General features: G+C 40.7%; 1 protein-coding gene across 2 annotated transcripts in view; it reads left to right on the top strand.

Moving 5' to 3' along the window:
• Positions 1-21,613, top strand: part of LOC122788856 (transmembrane protein 150A-like) — a 738,717-nt gene that overhangs the window by 695,881 nt on the left and 21,223 nt on the right. For both annotated transcript variants that reach the window (XM_044055755.1, XM_044055754.1), the window contains one exon: positions 11,376-11,553. In XM_044055755.1, the coding sequence (XP_043911690.1) occupies positions 11,376-11,553 (178 nt within the window). The remainder of the gene's footprint in view (positions 1-11,375; positions 11,554-21,613) is intronic.

The following is a 21,613-nucleotide window of genomic DNA, read 5'->3' as shown; positions in this document are numbered from 1 at the left end:
TTAGTCCATACCAGCCCGTTGTTATTTTCTGTAACTGCATTCCTTCCATCATTATTAGTCCATACCAGCCCGTTGTTCTTTTCTGTAACTGCATTCCTTTCATCATTATTAGTCCATACCAGCCCGTTGTTATTTTCTGTAACTGCATTCCTTTCATCATTATTAGTCCATACCAGCCCATTGTTATTTTCTGTAACTGCATTCCTTTCATCATTATTAGTTCATACCAGCCCGTTGTTATTTTCTGTAACTGCATTCCTTTCATCATTATTAGTCCATAAAAGCCCATTGTTATTTTCTGTAACTGCATTCCTTTCATCATTATTAGTCCATACCAGCCCGTTGTTATTTTCTGTAACTGCATTCCTTTCATCATTATTAGTCCATACCAGCCCATTGTTATTTTCTGTAACTGCATTCCTTTCATCATTATTACTCCATACCAGCCCGTTGTTATTTTCTGTAACTGCATTCCTTTCATCATTATTAGTCCATACTAGCCCGTTGTTATTTTCTGTAAAGGCATTCCTTTCATCATCATTAGTCCATACCAGCCCGTTGTTATTTTCTGTAAAGGCATTCCTTTCATCATTATTGGTCCATACCAGCCCGTTGTTATTTTCTGTAACTGCATTCCTTTCATCATTATTAGTCCATACCAGCCCGTTGTTATTTTCTGTAACTGCATTCCTTTCATCATTATTAGTCCATACTAGCCCGTTGTTATTTTCTGTAACTGCATTCCTTTCATCATTATAAGTCCATACCAGCCCATTGTTATTTTCTGTAACTGCATTCCTTTCATCATTATTAGTCCATACCAGCCCGTTGTTATTTTCTGTAACTGCATTCCTTTCATCAACATTAGTCCATACCAGCCCGTTGTTATTTTCTGTAACTGCATTTCTTTCATCATTATTAGTCCATACCAGCTCGTTGTTATTTTCTGTAACTGCATTCCTTTCATCATTATTAGTCCATACCAGCCCGTTGTTATTTTCTGTAAAGGCATTCCTTTCATCATTATTGGTCCATACCAGCCCGTTGTTATTTTCTGTAACTGCATTCCTTTCATCATTATTAGTCCATACCAGCCCGTTGTTATTTTCTGTAACTGCATTCCTTTCATCATTATTAGTCCATACCAGCCCATTGTTATTTTCTGTAACTGCATTCCTTTCATCATTATTAGTCCATACCAGCCCGTTATTATTTTCTGTAACTACATTCCTTTCATCATTATTAGTCCATACCAGCCCGTTGTTCTTTTCTGTAACTGCATTCCTTTCATCATTATTAGTCCATACCAGCCCGTTGTTATTTTCTGTAACTGCATTCCTTTCATCATTATTAGTCCATACCAGCCCGTTGTTATTTTCTGTAACTGCATTCCTTTCATCATTATTAGTCCATACCAGCCAGTTGTTATTTTCTGTAACTGCATTCCTTTCATCATTATTAGTCCATACCATCCCGTTGTTATTTTCTGTAACTGCATTCCTTTCATCATTATTAGTCCATAAAAGCCCGTTGTTATTTTCTGTAACTGCATTCCTTTCATCATTATTAGTCCATAAAAGCCCGTTGTTATTTTCTGTAACTGCATTCCTTTCATCATTATTAGTCCATACCAGCCCGTTGTTATTTTCTGTAACTGCATTCCTTTCATCATTATTAGTCCATAAAAGCCCGTTGTTATTTTCTGTAACTGCATTCCTTTCATCATTATTAGTCCATACGAGCCCATTGTTATTTTCTGTAACTGCATTCCTTTCATCATTATTACTCCATACCAGCCCGTTGTTATTTTCTGTAACTGCATTCCTTTCATCATTATTAGTCCATACCAGCTTGTTGTTATTTTCTGTAACTGCATTCCTTTCATCATTATTAGTCCATACCAGCCCGTTGTTATTTTCTGTAACTGCATTCCTTTCATCATTATTAGTCCATACCAGCCCGTTGTTATTTTCTGTAACTGCATTCCTTTCATCATTATTAGTCCATACCAGCCCGTTGTTATTTTCTGTAACTGCATTCCTTTCATCATTATTAGTCCATACCAGCCCGTTGTTATTTTCTGTAACTGCATTCCTTTCATCATTATTAGTCCATACCAGCCCGTTGTTATTTTCTGTAACTGCATTTCTTTCATCATTATTAGTCCATACCAGCCCGTTGTTATTTTCTGTAACTGCATTCCTTTCATCATTATTAGTCCATACCAGCCCATTGCTATTTTCAGTAACTGCATTCCTTTCATCATTATTGGTCCATACCAGCCCATTATTTTCTGTAACTGCATTCCTTTCATCATTATTAGTCCATACCAGCCCGTTGTTATTTTCTGTAAAGGCATTCCTTTCATCATTATTGATCCATAACAGCCCGTTGTTATTTTCTGTAACTGCATTCCTTTCATCATTATTAGTCCATACCAGCCCATTGTTATTTTCTGTTACTGCATTCCTTTCATCATTATTAGTCCATACCAGCCCGTTGTTATTTTCTGTAACTGCATTCCTTTCATCATTATTGGTCCATACCAGCCCGTTATTTTCTGTAACTGCATTCCTTTCATCATTATTAGTCCATACCAGCCCGTTGTTATTTTCTGTAAAGGCATTCCTTTCATCATTATTGGTCCATACCAGCCCGTTGTTATTTTCTGTAACTGCATTCCTTTCATCATTATTAGTCCATACCAGCCCATTGTTATTTTCTGTAACTGCATTCCTTTCATCATTATTAGTCCATACTAGCCCGTTGTTATTTTCTGTAACTGCATTCCTTTCATCATTATTAGTCCATACCAGCCCGTTGTTATTTTCTGTAACTGCATTCCTTTCATCATTATTAGTCCATACCAGCCTGTTGTTATTTTCTGTAACTGCATTCCTTTCATCATTATTAGTCCATACCAGCCCGTTGTTATTTTCTGTAACTGCATTCCTTTCATCATTATTAGTCCATACCAGCCCGTTGTTATTTTCTGTAACTGCATTCCTTTCATCATTATTAGTCCATACCAGCCCGTTGTTATTTTCTGTAACTGCATTCCTTTCATCATTATTAGTCCATACCAGCCCGTTGTTATTTTCTTTAACTGCATTCCTTTCATCATTATTAGTCCATACCAGCCCGTTGTTATTTTCTGTAACTGCATTCCTTTCATCATTATTAGTCCATACCAGCCCGTTGTTCTTTTCTGTAACTGCATTCCTTTCATCATTATTAGTCCATACCAGCCCGTTGTTCTTTTCTGTAACTGCATTCCTTTCATCATTATTAGTCCATACCAGCCCGTTGTTATTTTCTGTAACTGCATTCCTTTCATCATTATTGGTCCATACCAGCCCGTTGTTATTTTCTGTAACTGCATTCCTTTCATCATTATTAGTCCATACCAGCCCGTTGTTATTTTCTGTAACTGCATTCCTTTCATCATTATTGGTCCATACCAGCCCGTTATTTTCTGTAACTGCATTCCTTTCATCATTATTAGTCCATACCAGCCCGTTGTTATTTTCTGTAAAGGCATTCCTTTCATCATTATTAGTCCATACCAGCCCGTTGTTATTTTCTGTAACTGCATTCCTTTCATCATTATTAGTCCATACCAGCCCGTTGTTATTTTCTGTAACTGCATTCCTTTCATCATTATTAGTCCATACCAGCCCGTTGTTATTTTCTGTAACTGCATTCCTTTCATCATTATTAGTCCATACCAGCCCGTTGTTATTTTCTGTAACTGCATTCCTTTCATCATTATTAGTCCATACCAGCCCGTTGTTATTTTCTGTAACTGAATTCCTTTCATCATTATTGGTCCATACCAGCCCGTTATTTTCTGTAACTGCATTCCTTTCATCATTATTAGTCCATACCAGCCCGTTGTTATTTTCTGTAAAGGCATTCCTTTCATCATTATTAGTCCATACCAGCCCGTTGTTATTTTCTGTAACTGCATTCCTTTCATCATTATTAGTCCATACCAGCCCATTGTTATTTTCTGTAACTGCATTCCTTTCATCATTATTAGTCCATACCAGCCCATTGTTATTTTCTGTAACTGCATTCCTTTCATCATTATTAGTCCATACCATCCCGTTGTTATTTTCTGTAACTGCATTGCTTTCTTTTGTCCTCTCTCCACATTGTTCACACTTCCTTTTATTACATTCTGTTACTAAATGATTTTATTACACAAAAATAACACATTTTAGGTTTTGCCCCCAATAACAAACAAATGCACTCTTTTCATTCACAATAATAGTACAAGTTAAAATCTTCCTTCATAAACACCCATCGTTACCTACACTTCCTATCACCCGGTCTGCACATTTCTTTCAAAACATATTTTTAATTTAATGTACTTTATTGAAAGGAGGAAAAGCCCTTAACCCTTTTTCTTCTATGTCCAAAATTCTAAACAGCATATTTTTCTTTTTAATGTAGTCCCAAACTCTGAAATAAAAAGCCTTTCCACAGTGCTACAGTACTCATTTTTTTCAGTCTCATACATAGTTTTTTCCAATAAACAAACATTTTTAAAATTTACTTGATAAAACTCTCCTCTTATAAAAAGATTAATGCCCTTATGTCTCTGATATTCAAACAAAAAGGAAATAGAATTATGTCCATTATGTCACATCTTTTAAAACTGTCCTTAATTTTACTTTTTATTTTTACCACTGAGTGTCTTCACTATGGCTGATGAATCTTTAAAAATATCCGCTGTCTCTCCTTCTGTGTAACTTTTCCTTGTTTTCCTTGCCTTGCTGCTTCTACATATGCCCTTCTCTTTTCATTCATCAAATAAGCCCATTGCGGAGATTAACCCTTAATACTGGCTACTCCACTGTCCAAGAATACCTCTTACCCACATCACCAGCTGCACTTCCAGTCTCCATCTCTTCTGTTGCATCTTCCTGTGAAATACACTCTACCATATCACTACATTTTGTTTCATCACCATCCTTTGGTTCATTCTGATTCATCAACTCATCTAATTCTGATTTCTCCAAACTCCGACTTCAGGCTCCATAACAACTATTTTCTCATTCTGCTTCCATCAAACATATTTCTCCTGCTTCTCTTTCACTCCTCAGCTCACTATCTTCCATCTCAGATTTCTGGAACTGCAATAGCAGCCCTCTTGTACCATCTAGCAGATCCAAAGAAGAAGAAAAAGGAAAGTTCCCTAGTGCCTTGTCAAATTTCCCCTAGTCAGTATAAATACTACCTTAGGTTTACCCTAGAAAGAGTCTATTAGTCTAGTGGGACTAACGTGATCAACAAAGGATAAATAAACAAATAAAAATTGTAAAAATAACCCATCTATTCCTTCATTCAAAGGTGCAGGATAAATAATGTGCAATGATAATGGGAAGTAAGGGAGTAACACGTGAGGTATTCTGAGGCATCACAGTAAAAAGATACAGCATCCAGAGATTACAGGAGAATATATGGGATTCATGCTGACTCACCTGGATTCATTTTGGCGAATGTAAAACATTCGAAAAATGGTTTCCAGAACTACCTTTGGTGAATATCTGAGGAACCTTATTTTTCAGGGGCAAGCCCCATCGCACCCCCATGTGGGCTGACACCCTCCACACCCCCAAACATATATAACAGCTCCAAGGTTGCACAACTGTGCAAACTCCACTGTTGTAAAAAGTAGTTTCTGTAAACATACTTTGATACTTTCACAATCAATGAAATTGCATTCAGTGACTAGACATGCTTCCAAACATATGTTGTATGCACAGCAGCTAAATGCATAATTTCATGCTGTGGCAGCACAGTGGTGCAGTATACAGTGTTATTGCCTCACAGCAAGAGGGTCTCCAGTTTGATTCTTGGCTGAAGTGCCTTCTGTGCAGAGTCTGTATGTCCTTCCTGTATTTGTGTGGTTTTCCTTCAGGTGATCCAGTTTCCTCCCACATTCCAAAGACATGTGTCTGGAGTGTTTCTCCCCGAGCCTTAGGCCTTTGCTGAAAATGGGCGCTGTCCCAGTCTGACTTTCCCAGTAAACAAATGTTAAATAAATAAAAATACAGCAAGATGTTTCACAAGTTGAAGGAAAATTGTTTTGCCAAATAAAAAAGTCTATCTGAGTCCTTCTACTATACATTTTTAATTTCATCACATTGGGATCTTGGTAAAAGTCCTCATTTCAAAATATAGTGCAGCTGGCTTTAATTCCAGTGCAATATATATTATGGCGGCCACGGTGGTGCAGCAGTTAGCATTGCCGCCTCACAGCAAGAGGTTCTCTTGTTCGATTCTCGGCTGGGGTGCCTTCTGTGTGGAGTCTGCATGTCCTCCCTGTGGTTGCGTGGGTTTCCTCCAGGTGCTCTGGTTTCCTCCCACATCCCAAAGACATGCAGTAGGTGGACTGGACACTCTAAATTGGCCCTAGGTGTGAGTGTGTGCATGTGTGTGCCTTCTGTGGAAGGTTGGGCACTGAGCTGGCAACTTGACACCGTAAAATTCCACTGCCAGTCATGAGCGGACAGATGATCTGCTGTGGCGACCCCTAACTGGGAAAAGCCGAAAGAAGAAGAAGATTCTGTGGGTGTAGAACAGAAATTACTCTACTGCTATCGGATGAAAAAAAAAAACCTCTTGGACTGCATTTGACAGAAACTCCATATTTAAATTCAATGTTTTTTTTTTTTTTTTTTTTTTTCACTAATGTTCAGTTTAGGCATGCATTCTAACAGAATTTTTTCTGTTTTACCTATCAGCACATCCCCTGCTGGCTTTTCTGTTTTCTGCATTTACTAGTTCATTATGCTGGAACCCACAGGAACAGCACAAGCAATGTATCAGGCAAGGCTAGCAGACGTTCCTTAGGCAGACTCTTCACAAAGTCACCCCAGCTGGTAATCAAACCCCGGATTTCTTACTGTGAGGTGAGAACACTAGCAGTATTGAATATAGCGTTAGCACATAAATATGTATTGCCATCTAGAGGAGAAAGAGAGCAGTGCACCATGCAAATATTCCATGATAAAATAAAAGATTGAATGAAGCATAGCTGTTCACAGGTTCATAGGTTCATAGGTAGGTACTAGGCTATCGGCCCTTGGGCCCATACAAGCCTAGCCAAAAAATGTACCCTGGCGTTCACCACCCAAGAAAATTATTTTCCTGTGCCCCTGTCGAGCAGAGCCACAGAAGTGATCCCCGGGGTGAATTTTCCATTTCCCACCCAATCATCAAGATTTTTCTTGAAGAGTGCAGATGACAAGCTCTGTTTGACATAGATAGGTAGTCTGTTCCAGAGTATGGGAAGTCTCTGGGACAGGAATCTATCCCTCCAGCATGTTCTGTTTATTGTGGTGACAAGGTTAAGGTCCCTAGAGTGTGTAGCTCGGAGGGATTGGGATTTCTTTAAGTGGAGCATGTCCAACAGCTCTGGGTTTGACATAGCTTTGTATGTTAGGCAGAGATTGCCCGTTAGTAGGCGATATGCGATGGAGTAAAGCTGTAGCTTTTTAAGACGGTCTGCATAGGGCATCTGTTTGAGGCCAGTAATCCTCTTCTGTGGTCTTTCCAGTTGTTGTAGATATCTTGTGAGGTACATACCAAAAGGGGCATTGTACTCTATAATGGGTCTAATGAGTGATGAGTAGAGGGGAACAATGACCTCTTTTTTTCTGGATGAGAATCCTTTTGTGAAGAGATGAGCCACGTAGAAGGATTTCCTGACCACTGTGGCGATGTGATTATCAAAGGAGAGACTACTGTCCACCTGTGTCCCAAGGTCTCTTATCATATCTTTGGCATTAAGCAGACTACCAGCTATGTGGTAGTTCATGGGTACAGAGTTTTTACCAAAGGGGATGACAATACACTTTTTGGCATTGAGCTTCAGGCCATGGCTTTGACACCAGGCATCTGTCTCAGTGAGGCCCTTTTGTAGTTTGTCCACATCGTTAGGAGTTTCGATTATGGCTCCTAGTTTGCAGTCATCTGCGAACTTTGTTAGTCAAAGACCTTCTGTGTTGGCCTGCACTTCAGAGAAGTAGATACCAAACAGGAGAGGACCCAGGACTGAACCCTGTGGTACTCCACTTGTCACTGGTCTGATGTCGGATTTGGAATCCGCTACTTTCACAGTGTGGGTTCTGTCTGTGAGCCAGTTGGCAACCCATCTTGTGACATAGGGATTTATACCTAGTTTAGTGAGCTTATCTATAATTCCAGAGTGGGGGATGGTGTTGAAAGCCTTGGCAAGATCTAGATAAGCTGTGTGAACCATTTTACCCTCATCTATGGCTTTGCAGACTGCTTCAAAGAAGTCAATCAGGTTTAGGAGACATGATCTGCCTTTTACAAATCCAAACTGAGTAGGGTCCAGAGTTTGGAGATTACCAATGTCTTTGTTTATGAGTTCCATGATGATACGTTCCATGGCCTTTCCGACCAGGCTCGTCAGGCTAATGGGTCGGTAGTTCCCGGGGTTCATCGTGGCTCCCCCTTTGTGGAGTGGGATAACTGTCACAGTGCGCCATTCAGTGGGTACAAAGCCTGAGGTGAGGCTCCGATTGAACATGGTGCTTAGGTAGGGTGCCAGTTCATTCTGTAGTTCGTGTAGAACGCAGCCTGGAATGTTGTCAGGTCCCACAGATGCTGTGTTCTTGGCTTTGGAGAGTGTGTTTTTTACCTGTGCAGCCGTGATTATAGGAACTTTGCATTCTTCCGATATAGAGATGGGCCCTCTAGGGGTGAGAGGGGGGTAAAGTTAGCACTGAACCTATCTGCTAGGATTTTGGCAATATCAGTTGGTTCTGTATATTTAGTGCCATTCTTGACATAGCTATAGAATGCTTTGTGGTTGTCTTTAGAGTCAGTGGCAATTTTGTTTTCGTAACTAGCTTTGGAGGATTTTATGAGGGATCTCAGCTTCTTACTGAGGTTGACCAGGGAGTGCCTCCAGTCATGGGATTTTACTCTTTTTTGCAACAGTTTCTTTCTTCTGTTGTAGAGTTTGTTTATGGAAGAGGACTACCAGATTGGCTTTCTTTTTTTGGAGGATAACATCTTGGTTCTATTAGGGATAGCATGATCCATGCACTCGTGTAAGTGCTTATAAAGTGCATTTGTGTAGGATTCGGCAGTCATACCTCTATTGTCCGTATGCATGGGTGTCATGAAGTTTGCCATTTCTGTCGTAAGAAGTGTGAAGTTGGCTTTTGAGAAGTTTTTTACAATGTTTCCCTAATTGGGGCTGGGGGTGGGATGTGGATGTCTAGGCTGATTAGCTTGTGGTCGGATCTGACCAACGAGGAATTGACCTCTGGTGTGGAACACCGGTTTCCCATGTTGGTAATGACCAGGTCTAGGATATTGCTGCCCCTGGTGGGGGTGTGAGTAAGTTGATCCAAGGCGTTGGAATTTATGAATTCTAGAAAACGTTGAGCAAAAGAGTTGGTACATGAGTAGTTTTCCCAGTTAATGGTGGGGTAGTTGAAATCACCCATTATTAGGGTGTTGGGTTGTACCCTAATACTTTCCAGTGTATCAAGAAATGAGGAGTGTGAATCCTGGGGCATGGTGGGGGGTCTGTAGCAAGCTACAATTTGGATTGTAGTCTTGCCCAGAGTTAGTTGCACTTGGATAATCTCAGATGCATTATGCTGTGCAACTAGCGTGGAGGTGTGGATATCCTTAATGAATATGGACACGCCTCCGCCTTTAGTGCTTCTTTCTGGGTTAGGTGGCCGAAAGGTGTGGTATGAATTGAAGCCTGGTAATGCAGGGGTGCTCTCTGGAGCTTTGAACCAGGTCTCTGTTACTGCACAGATGTCAGTGTTCTCCATTTTAAGGAGTGCCTCGAGTGAGTGCATTTTGAGGTTTAGACTTCTAGCATTGAATAGCATTACCCTCAGATTTTGCTTGCTTGTACCTGTTACGGTGGTGAATTTGTCATTTGAACCTTGCCTAAAATAGGCACTATAGGGGTGGCAAGAGTCTTAGCCAGTATCTAGAATCCTAAGGGTGACAGGTGCAGGCCATCTCTGGCAAAGCATCGTGGACTGTCGATCATGTCGTCCCAGGCAGAGAAATACTGGATCCCCTTAGAATGACACCAGAAGCTTAGCCAATTGTTGAAGTCAATCATTTTGTCCTTGTACTGTTGTATCATTCTGGGTGATGGCAGGATGCTACTCAGGGTTAGGGTCATACCTGCCTGGTATACAAGATCGGAGAGCTCCTCCATGTCTCTTTTCATGTAGTCCAGGGAGGTACGTCTCAGGTCATTCACACCAACATGGACAATGACAGTGCCATATTTGTACTTATTGTGGAGTGACCTGAGTGCATGCGTTATGTGGCGGATCCTGGCACCTGACAGGCAGCTGACAATAACTTTCTCCTTGTTTAGTCTAGTGAGTGGAACATCAGTGTACCTGACTACAGAGTCACCTATGACTAGAGTGTTGGGTACGTTGTTATGCCTTATGGGCTGTGGTTGAGTGGCACACTGAGTTTGTGGGCTATGTGTCATTTGGGTTGTGTTGGGGGTGGAGTTTGCTTGCGTTTATGCTTTGGATGTCCCTGATGCTTGGGCAGGTTTTTATTGAGAGGCTCCGCGAATGTAGGTGTGTGTTTTGTGTTTCTATATGTGTGTTTTGGTGGTGTAGGTTTTGAGGGACTATGTGATGAGTGTGGTGTGGTGCAAGTGTTTACCCTGTGAAGTTGATTTGGGATCAGAAGTTTATTCTGTCATCTCTGAAATTTTTGTGATAAAAAATAAGGATTTACAATTATTAAATAATTCTAGACATTGTACTTCAAGACTTCTTCAGTCCATCTCTTATTCTAGATATTTATAACTGGTTAAAAATGTAAAAATGTCCCTGATTTTCACACTTCTGTTCATAAATGGTTTCATTTTGTTTCCTGATGCTTGCGGTAAGGCACTGAAAACTGTAATGTGATCAAAAATGTCTGAGATATAATTCTGACAAAAACATGAGTGGTACCAGAGATAGGATACCGTTTAAAGGCAGGCTTGAAACTGTGACAAGTGAAGAAATTCTGATGAATTACTCATATCATCATGTAAGATTTTTGATAAGTGCATTTGTATATGCCTTGAAGAAATGTTATTGTTAATGAGTTTGAAAACTGGCCATTCTATGTGTGATACTCAACCAAATGCATTCATGCAAGAGAGATTGTGTGTGTGTGTGTGTGTGTGTGTGTGTGTGTGTGTGTGTGTGTGTGTGTGTGTGTGTGTGTGCGCGCACGTGCATGTGTGTGTTTCTGTGTATCTGTGAGTGTTTGTGTTTGCATACTTCTGTGTATATAATATACTTTCTTCTGAAGTACATGTTTTTCTTCTTCTCCTACAGCCTAGAACCTTAATGATAATACATTACTTGGGTGCCGCCCTATCATTCGCATTTGGCCTTATTTACATCATCATTCAGACATTACTGACATACCGTGTCTCTGTAACGGGATATGAAGTGTACCTGGCTCCTTTAAGGGTGATACTGACAGCCGTGCAAATAATGGCTTCCTTGTGTTGTATCCTTTGATTCTAAATAAAATGGTGGTTCATTAAAGTACATTTTTTCTTATGCTGAAATGTAAGTGCCAGGTGATGATTTTGTCTTTTATTATCCACTTGACTTCTACATGATTTTGAGAAAATTTTGAACTACTCTTAGTCAGTATTAAGTAATATATATGAAATAGGAAAGAATAGACTGAATTCATTTGTAAGCTTTGTTGTCACATTTATTTATGAGTGTATAAAAGGCTGTGTATAATTACAGAGACAAAGGAATGTTGAAATGGATGTACATAAACTTTCTCTCTCACACACACACACACACACACACACACACACACACACACACACACACACACATACACACACACACACACACACACACACACACACACACACACACACACACACACACACACACACACACACACAGTCTCTCTCTCTCTCTCTCACACACACAATCACACACATACACAAAAGCACATGTGCCTCCACGCATACACACACACACACACACACACACACACACACACACACACACACACACACACACACACACACACACACACACACACACAGTCTCTCCACAATATTTGCAACTTTTCTATTTCACAAAACATTATGCTCTTGAAAAATCTATAATTAAACTGCTTTCTAAAATTTCATATCTAGGTGAAGCCTTGGACCTTAGACCCCATATCAATTTTATCTTCATTTGAGAAGATAATAATCTCCAAATGACTATACTGTTACACTCACTAGTTTATACATACTGCAAAAAGATCATGTTATCTGGCGATGTCCACCCAAACCCAGGTCCCAACTGCATCTCTTCTCTATCTACTCCCTCTTCTAATGTAACAATATCTACTAAAATTTTGAAAATTATAACAATATATATTTAAAGTATAGTAAACAGTCTCTGAATTCCATTCTTGGATCACTCATTACTCCCCAGACATTATTATTTGTACAGAAACTTGACTCAAACCACATATAAAAGACTCTGAAATTCTGCCCCTGGCTATACTATCATCCACTCTGACAAATTAAATAAAAAAGGTGGTGGCGGAGTAATTGTGTTCTCTAACCATAACTCTGTCTCTCCTTCTTCTGTTTCTCTACCTAAATTCCTCTCTGTCTCTCACTGTAAATTAAATGAGCATAAAACACTATGTATAATTGCCCTATATATTCCCCTAGGAAATAACATCCCTATTCTGGAAGACATCCTACACTGGGTATCTAGTTCCATTTCTCATGAAATAATAATTCCTGGTGATGTCAATATTAACTGGCAACCATTTACATCAGACAACCCTTCCACTAGTATCAATCTATATGGTTTCAAACAATGCATAACTTCCCATACTCACTTTAACAAAGCTAATAACACTGGGACTACTCTGGACTGGATCCTAGTCTCAAATGCAGACTTTTATGATTCTCCAAAGAAGTAGAATCCCTCAATGATCATATTCCCACTGTGTTCACAGACTAGCAACTTACCATATCAAGCAGTATCTTTATAAAGACAGTTGTAATCTCTCAAATTTCTATTCCAAGATCTTTAATGACATACTTAATAACATTAATTGGTCCATCCTCCATTCCCAACCGCTGAATAATGCTGTTCTAAAATTTAATACAATATTTCTTGATGTGCTGCGGTAGCGTTGTCGCCTCACAGTAAGACGTTGTCCCATTTGATTCTCAGCTAGAGCGTCTTCTGTGTGGAGACATGCGTGAATGGGCGTACCTTCATTGAAGGTTGTGCGTCAGGGCCGGCAACTCGGCATGTAAAAATCTACTACCAATCATTAGCGGACCGGAGTTCCGCTGTGGTGACCCCTAACCGGGAAAATCCGAAAGACACAACAACAACAGCATTCTCAATGGCATCACTCCTGTTAGAAAAAAGAGAGTTAAATTCATCCAGTCATTCTGGCTATCCCCTTCTAGTAGAGAATTAATTTATAACAGAGACATAGCTTGGAGAAAGTGGCAAACATATAAATCCCAAGCTCACCTACAAACCTACAGACAACTTCAAAACATGACAAAAAACAAGTTAGTGCTGATTAGAAGTATTATTACTTCAACCCCCAGGATAACCAAAAAACACAATCCCCCAAAATGTCGGTCCACTATCAGGAAAATATTATATCCTGAGACTCCTAGTACCCTGAACCCTTGTCCAGACATCTCGCCCTTAGAATCTCCTTCTAAATTTATCGCCCACTTTACAGAGTCAATAGCTACCATCGCCCAAAACTGCCTACAGAATCATGCTACCCCTGATAAACTTCAAAGCTCTAACAATGCCTTTTTCAACTTAAAATCTGTCTCTACTTCCTATATACAAATGATTACACAAACTTAAGCCTTGTTCACCCTCTGTAGACAGTCTCCCTTATGAATATCTAAAGATTGCTGTCCCCTGTTTTGCCTACTCATTCTGTCTTGATCAATCAATGCATTTGTGAGTCATATGTCCAATCTCTCTGGAAAAAATTGACATCATTCCTGTTCATAAAGGGGGAGATTCCACTGCACTGAAATAAACTTTAGACCAACTGCAATCTTGTCCCTTCTTTCCAAGGTCTTAGAAAAATGTATTCAGAAACAACATTTACCATACTTCCTCCAAGGAAATTTATTAACCTGTACCCAACATGGCTTTTCCCAACAACAATTTTGTTTCTTCCTTCTTTTTAGATCTCTTTAAAGATTTTGATACCAAACTACTCGCAAAAATGTCTGCTGTAGACTTTTCCAGTCTAAGAATCACTTGGTTCTCTAGCTACCTAACTGGCTATAGTCAGTTAAATGGCACTCTACTTACTCATCTTTTCTCCCAGTTAATACAGCTATCACACAAGGCTCTGTACTTGGTCTTCTCCTTTTTAATATACTTATAAATAATCTACATATATCCTCCTAACAAGCTACACTTATACAACATGAGGTGGACTGAAGTCATTTGCTCACCTAATAGTCCTTCCCAGTTACAATCTACATTCAGCAGGCTCTCAACTCTATTGAAAGCTGGCTCAGTGACAATCAACTTTTCCCAAATCCAAATAAAACAAAACTGTTCTTACTTCTCCCTAAATCTCAAATACACATAAAAGACACCTTCAAAATATCCTCTCACAACAATACTGAAATTGAAGTTGTACTCTCACAAAGTTACTTAGTGTCATAATACATGATCAACTGAAATTTGATCTTCAAATTCAAAAGTGCATAAAAACAACACGCCACAAACTGGGCATGCTCTATAGATTAAAAAGATTCCTTACCAACTCCTCAAGAGTTACTCTAGTTAATACATACCTCCAACCTTCGCTACTTTATGCCTCAGCCATTTTCACAAATACTCAGATCACCCTAATATCAAAACTTGGTCTCTCTTATAATAAAGTAGCTAGATTTGCAGCCAATGAGTCATACAATTCCCACCATTGCTCCACACTCAGATATTTAAATTGGCTTGCGTTACCTCACTACCTCAAGTTCACCCAACTCCTCCTTGCTTATAAAATGGTACACAAATCCTCATCCTGCCCAGCAACCAGCACCATTCTTAACCATTACCTCCCTAATCGCCCTCTTCATCTTAAAACACCTCCTTGAAATCCATAAACCAAAAAATCGGTCACTGCCTGTATTCCTACTCAGTAGCCGAGGTCTGGAACAGTATTCCTACAGATATTAGAGCAATGCCATGTAGTCACACATTCAAACAGTCTCTAAAGAGATTTCTCCTTAACTCCTGGCTCTGTACATGTCTTACACCAGGCTGACACTACCTGTTATTCTTTTCTTCTCTTCCTTTTTCTCCACTCTCTTCCTTCCACCTTTTTTCTTTTCCTTCTTCATCTTCTATTTCCCTTGCTCTTCTCCTCCCCCTTTTCTTTCCCCTTTTTCCTTTCCTTTTCCTTTCCCTTTTCCTTTCCTTTCATTTTCATTTTCCTTTTCCTTTTCCCTTTTCTTTCCTTTCTCCTTTTTCCTTTCCTTTCATTTCCCTTGTCTTTCCTTTTCTTTCCCCTTTTTCATTTTCTTTTCCTTTTCCCTTTCCTTTCCTTTCCTTTCCTTTTCCTTTTCATTTTCATTTGTTTTCCTTTTCATTTTCCTTTTCTTTTTCCTTTCTTTTCCTTTCCCTTCCCCGTTTTCCTTTCCTTTTCCTTTCCTTTCCCTTCCCCTTTTTCCTTTCCTTTCCCATTTCCCTTTCCCTTCCCCTTTTTCCTTTCCTTTCCCATTTCCCTTTCCTTTTCCTTTCTTTTCCTTTTCCTTTCCTTTCCCCTTTTCCATTTCCTTTTCCTTTTCCTTTCCTTTCCCTTCCCCTTTTTCCTTTCCTTTACCTTTCTTTTCCTTTCTTTCCTCCCTTCTCCTATTAGCCAATGCACCAGTTACTTCCCTGATAGCTCCCTACTTTAACTCCATTTCCTAATCTCCCCTCAAATTCTAAATTCCTTTCCTTTCTTTTAGTCTTTTGCCCATATTGAAAATGCTGAACAACTTTACCATTGGTTATCACTATTGATTGTACTTTCTTAGATGATCAATATCCTATGATTGTTTTTCAATATTCACTTAATGATTTTTTGATATGACTTTTATTTATCCTGTATATCAATTCTACTAGTTGTTACTGCACTTCATAGGATAATATTATGTAGTTTATTAATTGAAATATGTGTGTTGAATTTTTTTCTCCCCAGGCGTCCACTGAAAACGAGATTCATGCCCCGTCGGACTTTCCCAGTAAAGAAATGACAAATAAGTAAATCAATTGACAAATGCAAACTTTTGTCCACAAAATTCCAGACAGGGAAAATCACTATTGCAACAATCTGGACCCAGACAGATGACATACTCTAATCACTGATCATACCAGGACAACTGACTTAGTGAACTATAACCTGCTTTATAGGTTTATAGGTTGGTACTAGGCTATCAGCCCTAGGGCCTATACAAGCCTAGCCATAACAATTCCTTGGATTTCACAAACTCTTCTAACTACAGGTTTAAGAAGCCCATGTGCTGACACTACATCTTTCTGTATCACTTCTCCTCTCAACAAATATGTACCATACGGTTCAAGCCTTTCTCCCCTCCTTTTTCTATATTGAACAATAACCTTTGCTTAGATCTCTCCTTCACAGATGATGTGCTTGTTTGTCTGTTTTGCTTTTATTAGTTTATTTATTCTTTTGTTGACTGGGTTAGTTCCACTAGGCTAGTGTCCTCTTTTCAGGGAACACCCAAGGTGGTATTTATATTGCTAGGAAAAATTTGGCATAGGCATCAGATTGCTTCCCATCCTCGGTAGGTGCAGTGGGTTCTTTTGTATCCATCTGCTCAAGCAGATGGGACGTCTGTTTAATGTCTCAGCCAAAGGATAACACAGCCAGGAGTGTAGCACACCCCTTATGCTATTTATAATTAGACACCTGTCTTGACATAATTAAACAGTTAGTAGAGTCAAACTTAATCAACCTTTACTCTTGCATTTCTAAATGTCAGCTAACCTTAAAGTTAAAAAAATAATATTAATCTTCCCAGTGAAACTAAGAAGTCATTCTGCTACCTCGGACTTTTACTCAGCCCAAGAAGAAACTTCCATTAGAATGACAAGAAACAAAATCAACAGACTTTTTTTGTAGGCCCAGAAAAATCTCTCACTTGCTTTCACTAAAAAGCAGGACTGCTATAAGTAAGAAAAGTTCTAATGGATCAGCTTGAGTATGGACTCCCCCTAATTGCAACAGTTTTCAAAAAACAAAAAAATAAACTTACAACAGATTACAAGATTTCTGGACTCAAGATCTTAGCTCAAACATCACTGTCATCTTTTATTAAAAGCTAAATACCTTCCAGTTAAACAACAATCAGATCTATTACTAGGTTCACTATTTTGCAGACTGACTAGAGAAGACCTATTCATAAGTCATCTTAAAGTAAGACAATGCAGCTGTAACCTATGTTCTCAAAATGACTACACCACCTCTCTCCAAATTCCACTTTGCAGACTAAAAAAAAACAAACACAGCTTCTCCATTCTAACGCTAGATTGTTGGAGTTTCTCCCTGTCCCTCTCCCTCTTCAGAACAGCAGCTCCTATGTCTTTGTACAAGGATTAGTGAAACACATCCAGAAAATGGCTACCTGTGAATGCTTTATCAACAATCCACCATGTTAACACTTGCCCCATCTTAGCAGCTTCTGTCTTCTTACTACCAAAACTTCATGTACAGCAAACGATTCCTATGGTGCAGCCACCAATTTCTTCCTTGATATGCCCTGGCCTTTATATTGTACTTTTTATTCTGGAACAGTAAAATAAAAAAAAAATGTATCAGAAATGAGATCACAAATGAGCAAAACCTCCTGAATGTAAACAGCATTTGGGAGAGACAAAAAAACACAAGAAAAAGGATTTTTACTGATCTTGGCAGGGGTGGTGGTGGTGCTGCGGTAGCGTTGTCACCTCACAGTTAAACATTGCCCATTCGATTCTCAGTTAGACCATCTTCTATGTGGCGACATGCGGGAATGGGCATTCCTTCATTGAAGGTTGTGCATTAGGCCTGGCAAGCCAGTACGTAAAACTCTACTGCCAATCATTAGCGGACCAGAGTTCTGCTGTGGCAATCCCTAACAGGGAAAAGCCGAAAGACACAAACAAACTGATGTTGGCAGGGGGAACTGCACACTCCATCCCGCAGTACTTATGTTATACCATCTCCAAAGTGTTATCAGCATGTTGGCAGGGGGAACTGCACACCCCATCCCTCAGTACTGATGTATACCATCTCCAAAGTGTCATCAACATGTTGGCAGGGGGAACTGTACACCCCATCCCTCAGTACTTATGTATACCATCTCCAAAGTGCCATCAACATGTTTGCAGGGGGAACTGCACACCCCATCCCTCAGTACTTATGTATACCATCTCTAAAGTGTCATCAGCTTGTTGTCAGGGGGAACTGCACACTCCATCCCTCAGTACTTATGTACACCATCTCCAAAGTGTCATCAACATGTTGGCAGGGGAAAGTGCACACCCCATCCCTCAGAACTTATGCATACCATCTCCAATGTGTCATCAAAATGTTGGCAGGGGGAACTGCACACCCCATCCCCCAGTACTTATGTATACCATCTCCAAAGTGCCATCAACATGTTTGCAGGGGGAACTGCACACCCCATCCCTCAGTACTTATGTATACCATCTCTAAAGTGTCATCAGCTTGTTGTCAGGGGGAACTGCACACTCCATCCCTCAGTACTTATGTATACCATCTCCAAAGTGTCATCAGCATGTTGGCAGGGGGAACTGCACACCCCATCCCTCAGTACTTATGTATACCATCTCTAAAGTGTCATCAGCTTGTTGTCAGGGGGAACTGCACACCCCATCCCTCAGTACTTATGTATACCATCTCCAAAGTGTCATCAACATGTTGGCAGGGGAAACTGCACACCCCATCCCTCAGGACTTATGCATACCATCTCCAATGTGTCATCAAAATGATGGCAGGGGGAACTGCACACCCCATCCCCCAGTACTTATGTATACCATCTCTAAAGTGTCATCAGCATGTTGTCAGGGGGAACTGCACACTCCATCCCTCAGTACTTATGTATACCATCTCCAAAGTGTTATCAACATGTTCACAGGGGGAACTGCACACCCCATCCCTCAGTACTTATGTATACCATCTCCAAAGTGTCATCAGCATGTTGGCAGGGGGAAAGGCACACCCCATCCTTCAGTACTTATGTATATCATCTCCAAAATGTCATCAGCATGTTGGCAGAGGGAACTGAACACCCCACCCTCAGTACTTATGTATACCATCTCCAAAGTGACATCAACATGTTGGCAGGGGGAAGTGCACACCCCATCCCTCAGTACTGATGTATACCATCTCCAAAGTGTCATCAACATGTTGGCAGGGGAAACTGCACACCCCATCCATCAGTACTTATGTATACCATCTCCAACGTGTCATCAACATCTTGGCAGGGGGAACTCCACACCTCATCCCCCAGAACTTATGTTTACCATCTCTAAAGTGTCATCAGTATGTTGGCAGGGGGAACTGCACACTCCATCCCTCAGTACTTATGTATACCATCTCCAAATTGTCATCAGCATGTTGGCAGGGGAAACTGCACACCCCATCCTGCAGGACTTATGTATACCATCTCCAAAGTGTCATCAGCATGTTGGCAGGGGAAACGCACACCCCATCCTTCAGTACTTATGTATATCATCTCCAAAGTGTCATCAACATGTTGGCAGGGGGAGCTGCACACACCATCCCTCAGTACTTATGTATACCATCTCCAAAGTGTCATCCACATGTTGGCAGGGGGAACTGCACACCCCAACCATCTCCAAAGTGTCATCAACATGTTGGTAGGGGGAACTGCACACCCCAACCATCTCCAACGTGTCATCAACATGTTGGCAGCGGAACTGCACAGCCCAATTATCTCCAAAGTGTCATCAACATGCTGGCAGGGGGAACTGCATACCCCATCCCTCAGTACTTATGTATACCATATCCAAAGTGTCATCAGCATGTTGGCACGGGGAAATGCACACACCAACCATCTCCAAAGTGTCATCAACATGTTGACAGGGGGAACTGCACACCCCATCCCTCAGTACTGATGTATACCATCTCCAAAGTGTCATCAGCATGTTGGCAGGGGGAACTGCACACCCCATCCCTCAGAACTTATGTATACCATCTCCAAAGTGTCATCAACATGTTCACAGGGGGAACTGCACACCCCATCCCTCAGTACTTATGTATACCATCTTCAAAGTGTCTTCAACATGTTGGCAGGGGGAACTGTACACCCCATCCCTCAGTACGTATGTATACCATCTCCAAAGTGTCATCAACATATTGGCAGGGTGAACTGCACACCCCATCCCTCAGTACTTATGTATACCATCTCCAAAGTGTCATCAACATGTTGGCAGGGTGAACTGCACACCCCATCCTTCAGTACTTATGTATACCATCTCCAAAGTGTCATCAACATGTTGGCAGGGCGAACTGCACACCCCATCCCTCAGTACTTATGTATACCATCTCCAAATTGTCATCAACATGTTGGCAGGGGGAACCGCACACTCCATCTGTCAGTACATATGTATACCGTTTCCAAAGTGTCATCAACATGTTGTCAGGGCGAACTGTACATCCCATCTGTCAGTACTTATGTATACCATCTCCAAAGTGTCATCATCATGTTGGCAGGGAGAACTGCACACCCCATCCCTCATTACTTATGTATTCCATCTCCAAAGTGAAATCAACATGTTGGCAGGCGGAATTGCAAACCCCACCCCTCAGTACTGATGTATACCACCTCCAAAGTGTCATCAACATGTTGTCAGGGGGAACTGCACACCCCATTACTCAGTACTTATGTATACCATCTCCAAAGTGTCATCAACATGTTGGCAGGGCGAACTGCACATCCCATCCCTCAGTACTTATGTATACCATCTCCAAAGTGACATCAACATGTTGGCAGGGGGAACTGCATACCCCATCCCTCAGTACTGATGTATACCACCTCCAAAGTGTCATCAACATGTTGTCAGGGGGAACTGCACACCCCATTACTCAGTACTTATGTATACCATCTCCAAAGTGTCATCAACATGTTGGCAGGGCAAACTGCACATCCCATCCCTCAGAACTTATGTATACCATCTCCAAAGTGTCATCAACATGTTGGCAGGGGGAACTCCACACCCCATCCCTCAGTACTTATGTATACCATCTCCAAAGTGTCATCAGCATGTTGGCAGGGGGAACTGCGCACCCCATCCTTCAGTACTTATGTATACCATCTCCAAATTGTCATCAACATGTTGGCAGGCGGAAATGCACACCCCACCCCTCAGTACTTATGTATACCATCTCCAAAGTGTCATCAACATGTTGGCAGGGAGAACTGCACACCCCATCCCTCAGTACTTATGTATACCATCTCCAAAGTGTCATCAACATGTTGGCAGGGAGAACTGCACAC

This window comes from Protopterus annectens, chromosome 14.part0 (genome assembly GCF_019279795.1).
Source record: "Protopterus annectens isolate FY-2018-M chromosome 14.part0, PAN1.0, whole genome shotgun sequence".
NCBI lineage: Eukaryota > Metazoa > Chordata > Ceratodontiformes > Protopteridae > Protopterus > Protopterus annectens.
Note: the sequence above shows the minus strand (reverse complement) of the source record. Positions and strands in the feature narration are given on the sequence as shown.